Source organism: Oncorhynchus clarkii, chromosome 20, assembly GCF_045791955.1.
Source record: "Oncorhynchus clarkii lewisi isolate Uvic-CL-2024 chromosome 20, UVic_Ocla_1.0, whole genome shotgun sequence".
Classification (NCBI taxonomy): Eukaryota; Metazoa; Chordata; class Actinopteri; order Salmoniformes; family Salmonidae; genus Oncorhynchus; species Oncorhynchus clarkii.
Genome location: NC_092166.1, coordinates 41,756,273 through 41,775,226, shown reverse-complemented (window position 1 = coordinate 41,775,226; position 18,954 = coordinate 41,756,273). Strand labels below are relative to the sequence as shown.

General features: G+C 40.9%; 1 protein-coding gene across 1 annotated transcript in view; it reads left to right on the top strand.

The window, feature by feature from the left end:
- The window catches only part of LOC139377432 (excitatory amino acid transporter 5-like), an 84,104-nt gene that overhangs the window by 36,955 nt on the left and 28,195 nt on the right, over nucleotides 1-18,954 (top strand). Inside the window, exons 3-7 of the mRNA XM_071120461.1 lie at nucleotides 8,334-8,549; nucleotides 15,497-15,539; nucleotides 16,534-16,768; nucleotides 17,144-17,243; nucleotides 18,424-18,657. Coding sequence (XP_070976562.1) covers nucleotides 8,334-8,549; nucleotides 15,497-15,539; nucleotides 16,534-16,768; nucleotides 17,144-17,243; nucleotides 18,424-18,657 — 828 coding nt within the window. The remainder of the gene's footprint in view (nucleotides 1-8,333; nucleotides 8,550-15,496; nucleotides 15,540-16,533; nucleotides 16,769-17,143; nucleotides 17,244-18,423; nucleotides 18,658-18,954) is intronic.

The window sequence follows — 18,954 nt, the reverse complement described above, 5'->3', positions numbered from 1 at the left end:
TGTTGTACTTTGTGTCAGCAAAGGGAGGAAGTGAGTGAGGTAGCGATTGTAAACTACCTATCTACTACATCGGCAATGGAAATATATTCAGTCAGTCACAATTATCACAAGATTCCAGTGATATGCAATTGCAAGTAAACAACCGCAAAGTGTGATTAACATAAAAAACAATGACAGCGAATTCTAAATCTCTTTTAAACGTGATGAAGAATTTGGTTCGAGGAAAAAAACAATTGATTTATCAGTCACATGCATACCTCCAAGCCCTTCTGGCACCAACTGATGCATGTCTGATGCCTCGAGTTCTGATTATCATTTTGGATTTTCAAATTTTGCAGCATCCAAACATCTTTAATAAACCATAGTTGAATAATGAATTAACATCTAATGAATTGATTTGTTTTCATTGAATTTGTGACCACAGAATGATGTTTGAGTTCTGTAGCAGACTTTACTGTTAATTGGGAGATGGCTGATACTTCATGATTCTTCTCTTTTGATCTGGCTGTGTATTTTTCTATCCTTGCTGCATCCCAACACCTCTGATAAACCATATTTGAAGAAATCATTGATTTCTATTTAATGTATTTGCTTTTATTTGTGATGACAAGGACGGATTGTCCCTGTGTGAAAATTAGCAAGAGTGTTCATCAGTTTCTTGATGACTACACAATCTCTTGTGTAGACTGAATGAATCTGTGTGCGTCCCAAATGGCACCCTATTCCCTTTGTAGTGCACTACTTTTGACTAGGGCACACACACACACACACACACACACACACACACACACACACACACACACACACACACACACACACACACACACACACACTAATCTCGGCACCCAGACCCAAATGAGTGTCACGGCCTTGTCATGAGAGACTTAGTCTCGTACATTAGAAGCCTTCTGAGGCTATGAGCGGCTATATCTTAGTGATATATGAAACAGTTATATACATACTGTACATACTGTACACAAATACCCTCCCCCTTCACTCACTGCCTCCTGTGCCCATCTCCTGCTGGTAAGAGACTGTGTGACGATCAAGGACATCCAGAAAGCTATCTCAGCCTCAGCACGGTCTCAAGGTCAGGATGGTTCACTGCATCTACGTCCCAAATGGCACCCTATTTCCCATTCCCCAATTGGTCCTGTTCAAACGTAGTGCAAGGAATGGGGTGCCATTTGGGATGTAGATCGTATCTCAGAGGGGTATCTGCGGAGGACAGACTCACAGCACAAAATGGCAGAGGAAACATTCATTGACCACTCTAACCCGCCGGCCAAACAATACAGGATTAGATTTTAGGCAGCTCGGTCAACATCTTGCCTGCATCCCAAATGGTACCCTATTCCCTATATAGTGCACAACTTTTGAACAGGGCCCATAAGGCTTTGGTCAAAAGAAATTAACTATGTAAGGAATATGGTGCCATTTGGGAAGCATCCCTTGTCTGTCCAGCTCTGGGGATCAGAGAGTCCCAGAGATCGATGTCCCCTCCATTTCTGTGTCAATATAAATGCTCTCTGGTACTAAATGGTAGTAAATCTGCAACAAGTGGTCCCACTGATACAGTGTGATTTCTTTGCCTTTTCATTACTGAGAGTGATGTCACATAGCCTTCGTTTTGTACTACCAGTACAACAATTAGTTGTACATTACATTCATGGCAAGGGCTACATTAATCAAATTTGAATATGAATATGAATGAGAATCTAACTGAGAGAAAATATTTCTATTAAAGGGCTAAATATAATCCCTTTCACAGAAGTTAAGCGCTATAGCACGATTGAAATGTAGAGGTAATGTTCCCATGTTCGCTGAGACTGATTCTAGGTAAATGCTGCATATGTCGGCTCAATCGGAATTGACCTTTAAATCTTGGCGCACCCATCCCGTTAGCGGGATCATTTTCGTCAACATTACTAAAGATATTTAATTTTCATGAAATCACAAGTGCAATATAGCAAAACACAGCTTAGCTTGTTGTTAATCCACCTGGCATGTCAGATTTCAAAAAAGCTTTACAGCTTTAACAAAACATTTCCCAGGACATAGACATGTCTGATATGGGCAGAAAGCTTAAATTCTTGTTAATTTAACTGCACTGTTTACATTAGGTATTACAGTGAAATAATACCATGCTATTGTTTGAGGAGAGTGCACAGTTATGAACTTGAACATGTATCAATAAACCAATTAGGCACATTTGGGCAGACTTGATGCAACAGTTTAAACAGAAAGGCAATTGGATCAGCCTAACACTTTGCACATACACTGCTGCCATACACTGCTGCAATCTAGTGGCCAAAATCTAAATTGCTCCTAAATTTGAATAATACATTGTGGCCTTTATCTTGTATTTCAAAGATGAAAAAAAAAAAAAAACGCACGTTTTTTCTTTGTATTATCTTTTACCAGATCTAATGTGTCATATTCTCCTACATGAATTTCACATTCAAAGTGTTTCCTTTCAAATGGTATCAAGAATATGCATATCCTTGCTTCAGGTCCTAAGCTACAGGCAGTTAGATTTGGGTTTGTCATTTTGGTCGGAAAATGAAAAAAAGGGTCTGATCCTTACTGGAGCTAAAGATCGAGAGAAAAGCATTGAAACTCCCCGAAGGCATAGTACAGCCACGCCCATTTTCTGAAGAATTGCATTATGGGCCCTAAAAGCTGCTTGTATACTTCGTATTTTGGCAAATTTAGTACGACATCCGGTTACTTTTGGCATACTAACTACATCCATGCTACGATCAATAAGCATACTACATACTCAATTTACATCACAAATAATACAGTTAATGCGGTTAGTATTCGAACACAGATCTAGTGTGCATGTGAATTTGGGCCGTGTAAAGCAGATGCAACCCGGGTACGGTCCATGAATTGGACTATGCGAATGTAAATACTAGATTATGTTGAAAACAATGGTCCGCCATCTTGGTCACAGTCTCTAGTTATTTTATACTTCAGTGCTTATTATTCAACTGAGATCATTAGTGGGATGTAATGTTGGAAGTTATGTCCTAAAGGGTTTTAACCTGTGCTTTGAGTGTTGGATTTCTTATGTTCATGTCATAGATCTGATTCTATTGATTTCTGTGTATATTTGATGTGCCTGATGACTAAATATTTAGGGAACGCTAGTAAGAAGAAATGTACAGTGGCTTGCGAAATTATTCACCCCCTTGGCATTTTTCCTATTTTGTTGCCTTGTATCATTTGATTTACACAGCATGCTTACCACTTTGAAGATGAAAAACAAAACAGAAAACTTGAGCGTGCATAACTATTCACCCCCCCAAAGTCAATAATTAGTAGAGACCCCTTTTGCAACAATTACAGCTGCAAGTCTCTTGGGGTATGTCTCTATTAGCTTGGCATATCTAGCCACTGGGATTTTTGCCCATTCTTCAAGGCAAAACTGCTCCAGCTTCTTCAAGTTGGATGGGTTCCGATGGGGTACAGAAATCTTTAAGTCATAATGCAGATTCTCAATTGGATTAAGGTCTGGGCTTTGACTAGGCCATTCCAAGACATTTAAATGTTTCCCCTTAAACCACTCGAGTGTTGCTTTAGCAGTATGCTTAGGGTCATTGTCCTGCTGGAAGGTGAACCTCCATTCCAATCTCATATCTGTGGAAGACTGAAACAGGTTTCCCTCAAGAATTTCCCTGTATTTAGCGTCATCCATCATTCCTTCAATTCTGACCAGTTTCAAAGTCCCTGCCGATGAAAAACATCCCCACAGCATGATGCTTCCACCACCATGCTTCACTGTGGGGATGGTATTCTCAGGGTGATGGGAGGTGTTGGGTTTGCGCCAGACATTTTCTTTGATGGCCAAAAAGCTAAATCTGACCATATGTTTGGGGAATCTCCCACATGCCTTTTGGCGAACACCAAACGTGTTTACTTATTTTTTTCTTTAAGCAATGGCTTTTCTTCTGGCCACTCTTCCGTAAAGCCCAGCTCTGTGGAGTGTACGGCTAAAAGTGGTCCTACGGACAGATATTCCAATCTCCGCAGTAGAGCTTTGCAGCTCCTTCAGAGTTATCTTTGGTCTCTTTGTTGCCTCTCTGAATATTGCCCTCCTTTTTTAATTATTTTTATTTTACCCCTTTTTCTCCCCAATTTTGTGGTATCCAATTGTTTAGTAGCTACTATCTTGTCTCATCGCTACAATTCCCTTACGGGCTCGGGAGAGACGAAGGTTGAAAGTAATGCGTCCTCCGATACACAACCCAATCAAGCCGCACTGCTTCTTAACACAGCGCGCATCCAACCCGGAAGCCAGCCGCACCAATGTGTCGGAGGAAACACCGTGCACGTGAACAATATAATAATAAGGCCCTCCTTGCTTGGTCTGTGAGTTTTGGTGGGCGGCCCTCTCTTGGCAGGTTTGTTGTGGTGCCATAATCTTTCCATTTTTTAATAATGAATTTAATGGTGCTCTGTGGGATGTTCAAAGTTTCCCTGATCTGTACTTCTCCACAACTTTGTACCTGAGCTGTTTGGAGAGCTCCTTGGTCTTCATGGTGCTGCTTGCTTGGTGTAGTCACTTGCTTGGTGGTGTCCCTTGCTTAGTGGTGTTGCAGACTCTGGGGCCTTTCAGAAAAGGTGTATATATACTGAGATCATGTGACACTTAAATAAAGTCCACCTGTGTACAATGTAACTAATTGTGTGACTTCTGAAGATAATTGGTTGCACCAGATCTTATTTAGGGGCTTTTATAGCAAACATCTGCATGAACCACTTTTCCGTTTTTAATTTTGGGGAATTTTTGGAAACAAGTAATTTTTTTCATTTCACTTCACCAATTTGGACTATTTTGTGTATGTCCATTACATGAAATACAAATAAAAAACCATTTAAACTACAGGTTGTGTTGCAACTTAATAGGAAAATATGCCAAGGGGGATGGATACTTTTGCAAGGCAATGTAAGCACTGTATGCTATTAGCTGAAATCTTTCTTTAAATCCTTGTTTTCCTGTTTTTTTACGTACACTGAGTATACCAAACATTAGGAACACCTTTTCCCTCAGAACAGCCCCAATTTGTCGAGGCATGGACTCTACAAGGTGTCGAAAGCATTCTACAGTGATGCTGGACCATGTTGACTCCAATGCATCCCACAGTTGTGTCAAGTTGGCTGAATGTCATTTGGGTGGTGGACCATTCTTGATACACACGGGAAACTGTTGAGCATGAAAAACCCAGCAGTATTGCAGTTTTGACACAAACCTACTACCATACCCCGTTCAAAGGCACTTACATTTTTTCTCTTGCCAATCACCCTCTGAATGACACACATATACAATCCATTGTCTCACAGCTTAAAAATCATTTTTTAACCTGTCTCCTCCCCTTCATCTATACTGATTGAAGTGGATTTAACATGTGACATCAATAAGGGATCATAGCTTTCACCTGGATTCACCTGGTCAGTCTATGTCATGGAAAGTGTTCTTAATGTTTTCTTAATGTTTTGCAGTACACTGTATATTGGAATTATTCCGTGAAATTGTGAAAATTACAAAAATGCCCCTTTAGTGTAGGAGCTGTTTTAAAAGGCCGACTGAAATTTCAGCCTGTTTTGGTGGGATGGAGTTTCGTCCCATCACCAGGCGGCAAATTAGTTAAATTAGTTAATTAGTTCATATTTGATGTTGAGATAAAAACGACTGCGTTCAACCTTTAAAAAGTGTATTTCACATGAATGTCCCAATACACTATACAGACGAGAACAAGAGGTAGCTAACCATTTAATCAACCGTTAGCTCTCTCTCTCTTTCTCTCGTTCGCTCACTCTACTCACTGTCTACAGTTTGATTTTCCAGTCTCTCTCTTTCTCGCGCTCTCTCTCTCTCAATTCTATTCAATTTGCTTTATTGGCATGACGTAACAATATACATGTTGCCAAAGCGTATTTAGGAGACTGAGTGATTCATTTACAACATTAACATATTTAAAATAATAATAATCAATATTGTCAAATGGACAATCAGTAGCAACAATAATCAAGGGTAAAAAATAATCATACAATGGAGAATAACAATGGCATAGAGGACATGTGCAGGTTGGATTGTCAGACACGGTCCCTCATATTTTTGCAGACAGCAATGTAGTGCGCTGCCAACCTACAGCTCTCTGCGTCTTCCCCCAACAGGACGGTAGCCTATTATCATCAGAGAGGTCTCTGAAACCTTGAATAAGGGTTTCAAATTTGGGGAAATTACACTTTTAGTTTTATATTTTTTAAACATTTTGTCAGGAAATGCAGCTGTGTCTCAGGTCCTGCTGTTGTGCAGTGGTTGCACAGCCTTTCCTCTACAGGGAGCCATGTTTCCTGTGTCTACCATTCTCAATGGCAAGGCTGTGCTCACTGAGCCTGTACTTTGTACAGGTTTTGATCAGTAACCATGGTCAAATAGTTTGCCATGGTTTACTGTTGATGTAGTGCCAGATAGCAATGCATTTTGCCTTGTGCTTGTGTTTCCCAATAGGTAATGTAGTTTTGTTTTGACTGTGTTGTAATTTGGTTTATTCTGATTGATTGGATGTTCTGGTCCTGAGGCTTCAGTGTGTTAGTAGAACAGGTCTGTGAACTCAACCCCAGGATCAGCTGGATTAGGGGACTTTTTTCTTTGCTCAGTGTTTGGCATTGCAGAGCTTGGTATTGATATGAGAGGGTATCACTGGACTAGTGTCAGTTGCTTGCTGTTGTGCTGTGCTTTTTTTGGTTCTGATTGTACGTTTATAGAGTTTTAAAGTCTCATAGTAATGAAGGCGTAATTCACCATTATTTGGCACTTTGTGCTTTTGGTTTGATAGTGTTCCAATTTTCAAATTATTTTCCTGATAATTTTAAAATCTGTATCAAACGAGTGGTCATCGGTATTTTAATGTATTTATTTTTAAAATCTATTTCAGTTGTGCTTCTTTTGCCGTTTGCCTGAAAATATTGTTTATATGTTTTACTGCTAGATTGATGCCTTCTTTACTATGAGTGTATGTGGTATCTAGAAAGTTATTGTGTTTGGATTTTTTGGTTACTGGTTGCCTTCTGTGCTGTTTTGGGCCCATCTGTATGAATTTCTGAAGTTGCACAGCTTTCTGGGGTGTGAATGTGTGGTTGTTTCCAAGTCTGTACTTTTGAGGAACAAGGTAATTTGGCTGTGATCAGACAGAGGTGTTAGTGGCTTGATGGTGAATTAGCTGAGAGAGAAAGGGTCAATGTCTGTAATCATATAGTCTACTGTGCTGTGGCCAAGAGGTCAGTAATAGGTGAATCTCCCCAAAGAGTCCCCCCCCATAACCTACCATTAACAAAGTACAGACTCAGGCTTTGACAGAGCTACAACAAATCCGTTCCGTTTTTGTTGATGGTACTGTCACTGTTGTTTCTATGGGGCAGATTAAGACAGAAACAGTATGGACTGTAATAAGCTGTCCCCTCGTGTGGTCGTTAGGTCAGATAGTGTGCCTGTGAGCGCATGTGTGTCTCCACAGATCAGCACATTTCCCTGGGCCTGTGAGTGACAGTGAGTGACAATGTCTGCCTTACACCATGTCTCCTGCAGAATGATGACATCAACATCTTTTCAGTGGTAAACTCTTCAGTCCAAAGATTGACAAGTTTAGGCCCTGAATGTTTCACATGCTAACTGATAGTGATTTCACGTTGCAATTAAGAAAGAATAGCACAGTAAAAAATACAGTAATTACTAAGTTGTTAGGAGTGAGATTAACAATGGATAACAGCAAACGTGTTCTCTTTTTATTTTTTCCTTCTTTCTATTGAACAAGTAAACTCTTAGTACAGCAGTGTATGCGTGTGCGTTGAGTGGAGTTTAGTGCAGATATACTGGAGGAGCTGTTTAATCTCACTCAATCCTCCAGAGTTCTCCTTTCCGCTGAGGGCCTCAGCGTAGCTGCGCTGGTCCTGCTGTTGGGCCCCGTGGAGGGTGGCCAGATCTGAGCCGGGGGGGCTGCCTCTCTGGTCTGGTAGAGGTGGTCTGGTGTGGGGTAGTTGGCTGGGCCTGGTCCAGTCTGGTTGTGCCGATGGAAGTGGTGATGCTCTGGTGGTGGGTAGGGCCTGTGAGGTGTGCTGGGTCTGGTGTGGAATTGAGGGGGCTTGGGGCTCCTTGGTAGTCTGGTAGGGGTCTCTGGGTGGTCCTCTGTCCAGTAAGACGTGGGGTGTTTGTCTACCAAGTGCCCCCTAACCATTCTGTTTCTCTCTGTCTTCTCTCCCTGTGATGATCTGCCTGGCTCTTTCACTTCCTAACCATTATTTTTCTCTTCTCTCTCTCTCTCCAGTTTAATGTCGGGGCTAGCAGCCTTGGATGCCAAGTGTTCCAGCCGCCTGGGCATCATGACCGTCTCCTACTACCTGTGGACCACCTTTGTGGCGGTGGTGGTGGGCATCCTCATGGTTACCATCATCCACCCAGGGGGCGCCGCCCAGAAGGAGGACAACGAGGACAGCGGCAAGCCAATCATGAGCTCCGCTGACGCCCTGCTTGATCTGATTCGGTAAGAGACAGGAAGAAGATCATTACATTGACCTTTGACCTATGTTGTTGCGTGTCCTACTGAATTGAATCATTCTAAAATCAGCCTACAGTGAAGGTTCAATTATTCAAGGGTTGCAATGTTGAGGGGTTTTATTTGTCACGTTTACAATAAACATTTGTTCCCCAGTGCAAAATATATTCTAGACAGGAATATTGCTATTACTTTGTCAGTTCCTCTTCAAGCCTCTGTACTCTGTGACTATTGACATGCTAAAGGCTTTGTTGTTCAATAAATCAAATGTATTCACATAGTGACTTTTATAAAAGCAACATTTCTTACAAGGGTTTTTTCACTGTAACATGGCAACTGCAGATTCCCAAGACTCTCTAGACCTCACTCAGTAAGAGACCTCCCCTTCATCAGAATTTGTTTGAGGCAGGCTTTAGAAAAATGATTTGATATGATAAATGATAAATTATAAAACCAGTAAGACATGCGTGTGTCCGTGAGTGTGTGCGTGCATGTGTGCATGTGCGTTCCGTGTGGAGATTGTAGCAGGCAGCTAAGGGGCTTCCAGCTCTTAGCTTCACCTCCTCAGTTAACAACAACAATCCTCAGCAGAGCCTTGGAATATAATTACCATTGGTTGCGTCCCAAATGGTAACCTATGAGTAGGGTGCCATTTGGGATGTAGGCCAGCAAATAACCATGGCCCTCAAAATGCCTTATGCACTCCAAGATCTTAAGCACAAGACATTTGTAAGATATAGTGTTAATTGGATTTGTAACATATCGTCCAATTTTTTTTAATAAAAAATTGAAGGACGTAACAAGTAATTCGAAATGGATGACGCCGTACACAATTTGATGACGTAGTACACAATTTGATGACGTAGTACACAATTTGATGACGTAGTACACAATTTGATGACGTAGTACACAATTTGACGACGTAGTACACAATTTGACGACGTAGTTCACAATTTGATGACGTAGTACACAAAAAACGGGGACCACTTTTGGCTCGTGAACACCACTTTCAAAACTACTGACTGAAATTATGCAAAAGTTCGAGAGTGCATCTTTGATGCTTTATTAAAAATCATTAAAAAGCAGCATTTTTGTTCTCTTTGTTCTCTTTTCCATCCAATGCCACCGTGTCAACGCTCCAGCTAATGGATCATTATTGTGTCCTATATACAGTTGAAGTCAGAAGTTTACATACACTTAGGTTAGAGTCATTAAAACTCGTTTTTCAACCACTCCGCAAATTTCTTGTTGACAAACTATAGTTTTGGCAAGTTGGTTAGGACATCTACTTTGTGCATGACACAAGTCATTTTTCCAATAATTGTTTACAGACCGATTATTTCACTTATAATTCACTGTATCACAATTCCAGTGGGTCATCTGTACAAACAATAGTACGCAAGTATAAACACCATGGGACCACACAGCCGTCATACCGCTCAGGAAGGATACGCGTTCTGTCTCCTAGAGATGAACGCACTTTGGTGAGAAAGTGCAAATCAATCCCAGAACAACAGCAAAGGACCTTGTGAAGATGTTGGAGGAAACAGGTACAAACGTATCTATATTCACAATAAAACAAATCCTATATCGCCATAACTGCAAAAAACACTAAAGCTGGAGACTCTTACCTCCCTCACTAGCTTTAAGCACCAGCTGTCAGAGCAGCTCACTGATCACTGCACCTGTACATAGCCCTTCTGTAAATAGCCCATCCAATCTACCTCATCTCCATACTGTATTTATTTATTTATCTTGCTCCTTTGCACCCCAGTATCTATACTTGCACATTCATCTTCTGCACATTCTACCACTCCAGTGTTTAATTGCTATATTGTAATTACTTCGACACCATGGCCTATTTATTGCCTTATCCCTCTCTCTTATCCTACCTCATTTGCACATGATGTATATAGACTTTTCTACTGTATTATTGATTGTATGTTTGTTTATTCCATGTGTAACCCTGTGTTGTTGTATGTGTCGAACTGCTTTGCTTTATCTTGGCCAGGTCGCAGTTGTAAATGAGAACTTGTTCCCAACTGGCCTACCTGGTTAAATAAAGGTGAAATATATATATATTTTTTAATAACCTGAAAGGCCGCTCAGCAAGGAAGAAGCCAGTGCTCCAAAACCGCCATAAAAAAGCCAGACTACGGTTTGCAACTACACATGGGGACAAAGATTGTACTTTTTGGAGAAATGTCCTCTGGTCTGATGAAACAAAAATAGAACTGTTTGGCAATAATGACCATCATTATGTTTCAAGGAAAAAGGGGGAGGCTTGCAAGCCGAAGAACACCAACACTTCCCAACCGTGAAGCACGGGGGTGGCAGCATCATGTTGTGGGGGTGCTTTGCTGCAGGAGGGACTGGTGCACTTCATAAAATAGATGGCATCTTGAAGAAGAAAATTATGTGGATATATTGAAGCAACATCTCAAGACATCAGTCAGGAAGTTAAAGCTTGGTCGCAAATGGGTCTTTCAAATGGACAATGACCCCAAGCATATTTCCATAGTTGTGGCAAAATGGCTTAAGGACAACAAAGTCAAAGTATTGGAGTGGCCATCACAAAGCCCTGACCTCAAGCCTATAGAAAATGTGTGGGCAGAATGTGTGGGCGTGTGCGAGCAAGGAGGCCTACACACCAGCTCTATCAGGAGGAATGCGCCAGAATTCACCCAACTTATTGTGGGAAGCTTGTGGAAGGCTACCCGAAACGTTTGACCCAAGTTAAAGAATTTAAAAGCAATGCTACCAAATGCTAATTGAGTGTATGTAAACTTCTGACCCACTGAGAATGTGAAAAGCTGAAATAAAAGCTGAAATAAATAATTCTCTCTACTATAATTCTGACATTTCACATTCTTAAAATAAAGTGGTGATCCTAACTGACCTAAGACAGGGAATTTTTACTGAGAATAAATGTCAGGAATTGTGAAAAACTGAGTTTAAATGTATTTGGCTAAGGTGTATGTAAACTTCAGACTTTATGTCTGTCGCCTCAGTTCAACCCAATGTATATATCATGTATATAGAAAACATACGTCTCTGGTTCAACCTCTGTTCACCATCACCCCAGAGAGGATGAATTATTTGGTACTGTAGCTCCCCAAGACAACATTTAACCCAGACCATTCCTTTTCACATTTCTCCAGTGAGAGTTTTGAACTGTTTAATTCAACTGTGCCAGAGATATTTTGGTCATATTTGAAAAAATATTTGGAAATATAAGGCCAGGGTCTATATTTGGAAAATATTAAGCTATGAACTGCTTAATTGACAATATAACTGCTCTTTTAAAGCTAAAGTTTGCGATAGGCAAAACTGCAACACTGGCTGCCCCCAGGTGCGTTTGTTACTGTTTTTGTTCTGAGGAAATTAGCATCCAGCATCGTGGTATAAAAAAAGAACATTGTACATACTTTGATGTTCTACCGTGCATTACATCTCCAGCGTCTGGTTGTCTCTCACCCAGCCACCCTGGTGGTTAACCATGTGTGCTGTGTCATGTGCCGTCTCTGTCTCACGGAGTGTGTGTGTGTGCGTGCATTTGTGTTTCAGTGACACGAACGCACACAGGATGTAAAGCCTAATGCCTCCTCTGTCAGTGGGTCACAGCTAAGCTAATTAAGCAGGTGAGGGATGGAGTGTGGGTTTAGGGTTAGACACAGGGACACGCTAGACTGACTCAGAGCATCACAGTGTGTATGACCATAACAGTCGGTCAGTGGGCCACTGTCACAAGCACTTAGTCACCCAGTCACAGGCCTATGGCCCTACACAGCTCCCAGTCACAGGCCTATGGCCCTACACAGCTCCCAGTCACAAGCCTATGGCCCTACACAGCTCCCAGTCACAGGCCTATGGCCCTACACAGCTCCCAGTCACAGGCCTATGGCCCTACACAGCTCCCAGTCACAGGCCTATGGCCCTACACAGCTCCCAGTCACAGGCCTATGGCCCTTACCTACACACAGGGACCGCTCGTAGGGAGGCTTTACTACACAGACAAATGCAGTTTATAATGACTTTATTATCGTTTAGTATTAATGATTAACAAACATTTACCATATGTTATAGTAAACGTAATAAATAAAAAGGCAGTAAGTTGGCACACGTGTTTGTTCACAAACGTGTATATTTTTTTGTTAGAGCTGAACACCTACCTTGTCATGTGGTGTCCTGCATCAGAAAATGGTAACAGGTAATCAGATTTATGATGTGAAAAAGTGTATGTTAAGCCAGACTCTGTGGCCCTTACCTACAACACAGAGTCCTCATGTGAGAGACTGTACACAGACAATGGCACTTTATTACTACATTATTACTATTAAATATAACTGATTAAGGAACACTGAATATCTTTTATTGTCATTGTGTAAGTATAGGTGGTACTCATTCAGGTGTCTTTTGATTAGAGCTGAGCATGTGCATTAGCCTGTTGCATGCTGTTAAACATAGGGAACTGATGCAGAGGGTAACTGAGCAATTATTTATGTGTTTTTTTTAATCTTGAGAAATTATAAAATGAAAAGTGAGTGCTAAGCCCTGTGACATTTTGAAAATGTGTGGGACAATGACCTGTGCATCTATACCAGGGTTGAAGTCAATTCCATTTCAATTCTAGTTAATTCTGGAAGTACACTGAAATTCCAGTTCCAATTGACTTTAAAGCTTTTCAATAAGGAACATGTGGAATTGGAATTGACCCCAACCCTGGTATCTACCTAGGCAGCAGCTATGGCACATGTACGTGAGGCCAGGAGGAGGGATCCTGCCTGTCCTTGTTGTTGCTGTGTGGGTTTTTTTTTATCCCAGAGGACAGCTGTGCTCAGGATTTACCCTAAAGCTTTAGAGCCTCCCTCCCTGCCTTCATCTATCATGCCAGTGTATATATGTGCTTATGTCGGTGCGCCTCTTTTTGTGCATGTTTGTGCGAGGTGTATGTGTGCGTCTGCATGTCCAAGTATGTGTGTGCTTATGGCCGTGAGCTTGCGTGTGTGTTTAATGTGATGTGTGTATGAACGTGTGTAATGGTGTAGGTTTAATTAGTGGCATTGAGGTCAGTGTTTCCTTCTGATCCACACTGTGTTTGATTACCAGAGTGGTTTATTGGCATGCTTGACTCTCATAGAGGACCAGATGACTTAGTAATGGAATCTACTATAAATCAAGTCAAATTCAAATCCAATTTATTTGTCACCTACACAGTTTACAGGTATGACCTAGTGATTAAATATACTGCACTTCAATACTTTATATCAGTATTTTTATTTCTTATTATTTATTTCTTAAAACCATCAATCAACAAATTAATCACATTATATTTATACAGTGAATTTTACAAATGTTTATCGAGCAGGTTGTTTATTATTGCACTATATACATATATATTTTTAAATGTTTATTGAACCATTTTTTAACTAGGCAAGTCAGTTAAGAACAAATTCTTATTTACAATGACGGCCTACCACGGCCAAACCCTAACCTGGACGACGCTGGGTCAATTGTGCGATGCCCTATGGGACTCCCAATCACGGTCGGTTGTGATACAGCCTGGAATTGAACCAGGGTCTGTAGTGATGCCTCTAGCACTGGCCATATGTTTGCATTTCAAATAGCGACGCTCATCCTGAGCTCGCACCTCCAGCCCTGGGAGGGACATTCCCACAAAGTGCAGGAGATTCCATTTGTCTCCTGGTGCCTTCCAAGGCTGAAAGTGATTAAAACTGAACCTGAGGTTGTGAATGTAATTATGTGAATTAAATTGTTGTTCTTGGATTGTTTCAAGAGCTGTATATTAGGTATGTTCAGAGAGACCGGGTCAAAATTGTATGTTGGGTTGACCGGTTATCAGGCACATTCCTGTTGTCTGGTCATAACATTCAAAAGATCAGTCTCCTTTGGTTTAACTGAGAACTTGTTTTGAAAGCTACATTAAGACACGCGTATTTCTTATTAGTTGAGAGTCATTTACTCTGTCTTATACTGTAATGTATAATGTATTTTATGTACACAGTAATTGTTTGAGTGTCAATTAATTTGTGACTAATAAATCTTATTAGTTGATTTGAGTAAATGCATCCCTCATTTATAGAGTAACTCTTTGACTATACATTCATAATTTAGTAGGTCTATTGGTAAATGTTATTTAGAATATACACATAGCATTATGCATAGGTTCTAACATGACATCTCTGGCTAAGATAGACCTAAATTAAAGCTTGGACTATGGTTGCTATAAACAACTCATAAGTCCTATAAGCCACTTAATAATCACATAAAGCTATCTTAGAACACATGTAATTACAGTACCAAGTGGTGACGTGCAGACTCTCAAGCTGGCTAGACCCTTCGGTATACAGTACCAGTCAAAAGTTTAGACACACCCACTCATTCAAGGGTTTCTCTTCATTTGTACTATTTTACACTTTGTAGAATAACAGTGAAGACATCAGAACTATGAAATAATACATATGGAATCATGTAGTAACCAAAAAAGTGTTAAACAAATCAAAATACATTTTAGATTTTAGACTCTTCAAAGTAGCCACCCTTTTCCTTGATGAAAGCTTTAGACACCCTTGGCATTGCTACTTCTATGTGTTCTACTGAAAATGCTACTACTGTACACATTGTGTACAACGCTTCTGGTTATCCACAAGATGATGTGAAAGAGAGAAGTGGTGCACCAAAAAAGGTTGTAAATAAAGTGTAAAGCTTTTGGATGCGGTCAGGTTCTCTGACTCCTCATTTGGAACATTCTGTGCTTCCATGTCTGTTATTGGAAAGTCTAGTCACATAACAGATTTGAACTTCACATGAAAAAGTTTGATTGAAAAATTGTGAATCTTATTTCAACACTTTAATTTCTGAAACCTGTCAGCCGGCTACAGAGTTGAACCCTTTCCTCTATTCTTCCCTTCCAGAAACATGTTCCCAGCCAACTTGGTCCAAGCAACTTTCCAACAGGTGAGCAGTATGACATTATCATACTGTATATAATAGAAATGTAGCCGTTTCCATTTTAGTTTCCTAAAGAGTTTTAGGAGGAGTGCCAAAGCATGAAATGCCGATAATAGGAGATGAATGAGATTAATTTAAATAGAAGTCTGTATATTTGAAATACAAATTCACCAAATTATGGGTGACCGTTGACCGAAATGCATTCAGTACAGTATATTTAACTAATTCTGACTCTTTTTCATACACGTACCATCATCATGCTTAGCTTGTATATCTATCTACACATAATATGTTAGATACTTCAGTATGACATTAATGTATATACTGTATATATACTGTATATATACTGAGTGTACAAAACATTATGAACTCTCTTTCCATGACATAGACTGACCAGGTGAATTTAGGTGAAAGCTATGATCCCTTAATGATGACACTTGTTAAATCCACTTCAATGAGTGTAGATGAAAGGGAGGAGACAGGTTAAAGAAGGATTTTTAAGCCTTGAGACAATTGAGGCGTTGATTGTGTATGTGTACCATTCAGAGGGTGAATGGGCAAGACAAAAGTTTTAAGTAAGTGCCTTTGAAAAGGGTATGGTAGTAGGTGCCAGGTGCACTAGTTTGTGTCAAGAACTGCAACGCTGCTGGGTTTTTCACGCTCAGCAGTTTCCCGTGTGTTTCAAAAATGGTCCATCACCCAAGGACATCCAGCCAACTTGACAGAACTGTGAGAAGCTTTGAAGTCAACATGGGCCAGCATCCCTGTGGAACGCTTTCAACACCTTGTAGAGTCCATGCCCCAATGAATTGAGGCTGTTCTGATATTTGGAAGGTGTTTTGTACACTAAGTACATATCTGGTCTTGTTACTTTAGTAATGTTCCAGGAGTATTCCCATAAAGAAGCCCCCCCTGCCCAAAGTGGCCCTGACAGAGAGCTTTATACAGTATATGTTGAATACTTTAATATAATTTTAATGTATACATCTGGTCTTATTAGTACCGTACCAGGAGTATCCCCATCATGAAGGCCCCCCCACCCACGGTGGCAGCCTCCCTGATGGAGAGCACCACCCGGAGGGTCTATATCTACGGTGTCCAGGACGACAACGGCACCGACATCCAGAACTTCTCCCTGGACTTGACACCTCCGCCTGACATCCAGATGCGCACACTGCCCGGGACCAGCGATGGCATGAACGTCCTGGGGATCGTCATCTTTTCCGCCACCATGGGTGAGTGACGTCATCACTGACCTCTAACCCTGTGATGACATTATGGGTGAGGGACAGTTCCACTAACAAATGCACACGCCGACATGCACGCATGCATGCACACACACACACACACACACAAACACACAGACACACACACAAACCCCCTAAGGCATACTGCCTTGTTGTGCCATTATGTTTGAGTGACATCAGATACTATCACTGTCATCCCTGCCCTTCATCTAGTTAAACTTTACACTTTAGTTCTTTCCTCAATGTTTATCAATTCCCTATAGTAAAAGCACAAACTATTATCAAATCAATCTGGCCCACGGTATGGTGTCCATGTTGTCTCAGTCTAACACCATGTGTTGTTGTTGGTGGTGGTCTCTCCAGGTATCATGCTGGGAAGAATGGGGCCTAATGGCAGCGCCTTGGTCAACTTCTGTCAGAGTCTGAACGAGGCTGTCCTGAAGATTGTCGCCATAGTGATCTGGTAAGAGCTAGAGGCCCCTCACAAGGAACTCAGTTGGGGTCTCAACTTACTGTTGAGAGTTAGAATAGTAGAATGCACAAGGTGCAGGATCAACATTTGGTTGTGGATCAGCAATTTTTCTCTTGTTATTTCAGTCACTGACAGTCACTCAGTTAGCCATGTCAACTTTAAAAATATATATATAAAAATATAAATATATATATATAAAACAAATAGATATAAAAAATAAATATATATATATATATATATATATTGGTAAGTTAAGTCTGGCCATCTAAACTTGTAGTAATCATGGCTGACCACCGACCAGGCACAGAGGGCAAGTGCCCAGGGGCCATGACCTCCAGGGGGACCCCATTTATTTGGTTTATCACTTAGACATCATTAACATGGCATAAGTAATGGCAAAGGTGTAAAAAAAAAATATTTTTTTATTTTTTATTTCACCTTTATTTAACCAGGTAGGCAAGTTGAGAACAAGTTCTCATTTACAATTGCGACCTGGCCAAGATAAAGCAAAGCAGTTTGACACATACAACAACACAGAGTTACACATGGGGTAAAACAAACATACAGTCAATAATACAGTAGAAACAAGTCTATATGCGATGTGAGCAAATGAGGTGAGTAAAGGGCGGTAAAGGCGAAAAAAAGGCCATGGTGGCGAAGTAAATACAATATAACAAGTAAAACACTGGAATGGTAGATTTGCAGTGGAAGAATGTGCAAAGTAGAAATAAAAATAATGGGGTGCAAAGGAGCAAAATAAATAAATGAAATATCATATATCTTCAACGCATGGCAAAATGGGTCGAATTGCAGGAAAAAAAATATCGCTGCCCCATGGCGAAATGAATAGAATTGCCTGACATGTTTTATAAAATTACCAGGAGTATTCTCACAAAATGTCTCTCTGCCTCATAGCCAAAATGTGTAGAACTGCAGAAATCTTGCTTTAAAACTGCTACATTTTTTGTACACCCCAAATGTATAGAATTGCAGGAAAGTAACTTAAAAACCAAAATGTTTCTCTCCACCGTCAAGAGCAAGGCCAACCAAATCTCGCTTAGGGCTCCCAAAAGGCCAGCTCTGTTAAAAAACTAGCCTATTTGGGTAAAAAAAAGGACCTACAATGAGAATCTACAATGTAAACAACTCTTAATTTCCTGTTCCACCGCAGGTACTTCCCTTTCGGCATTGTGTTCCTGGTTGCCGGTAAGATCCTGGAGATGGACGACCCGTCGGCCATGGGGAAGAAGTTGGGGTTCTACGCTATCACCGTGGTGATGGGACTGGTGCTGCACGGTCTCTTCATCCTACCAGCCATGTACTTCTTCATCACCAAGAAGAGTCCCATCGTCTACATCAGGGGCATCCTGCAGGCCCTGCTCATCTCCCTGGCAACCTCGTCCAGGTAAACATCAACAACCATAAAACTGACCCTAACCCTAACCCTAGCTTCATATCCACACACTGGCTCAATCCTAACCCTAGCTCCAGCCTCCATCCTAGCCGTAACCCTAACCCTAGACATAATACTAACCCTAGCCATAACACTAACCCTAGTCAAAACCCTATAACCATAACCCTAGCTCCAGTCACATTCCCTACTAACCTAATAAATGTGGTCACATCTTTTGGCACTGATCTCACTCATCATATGGCACTGATCTCACTCAGATCTCATCACATTTGTTGGTATGGAACCCTT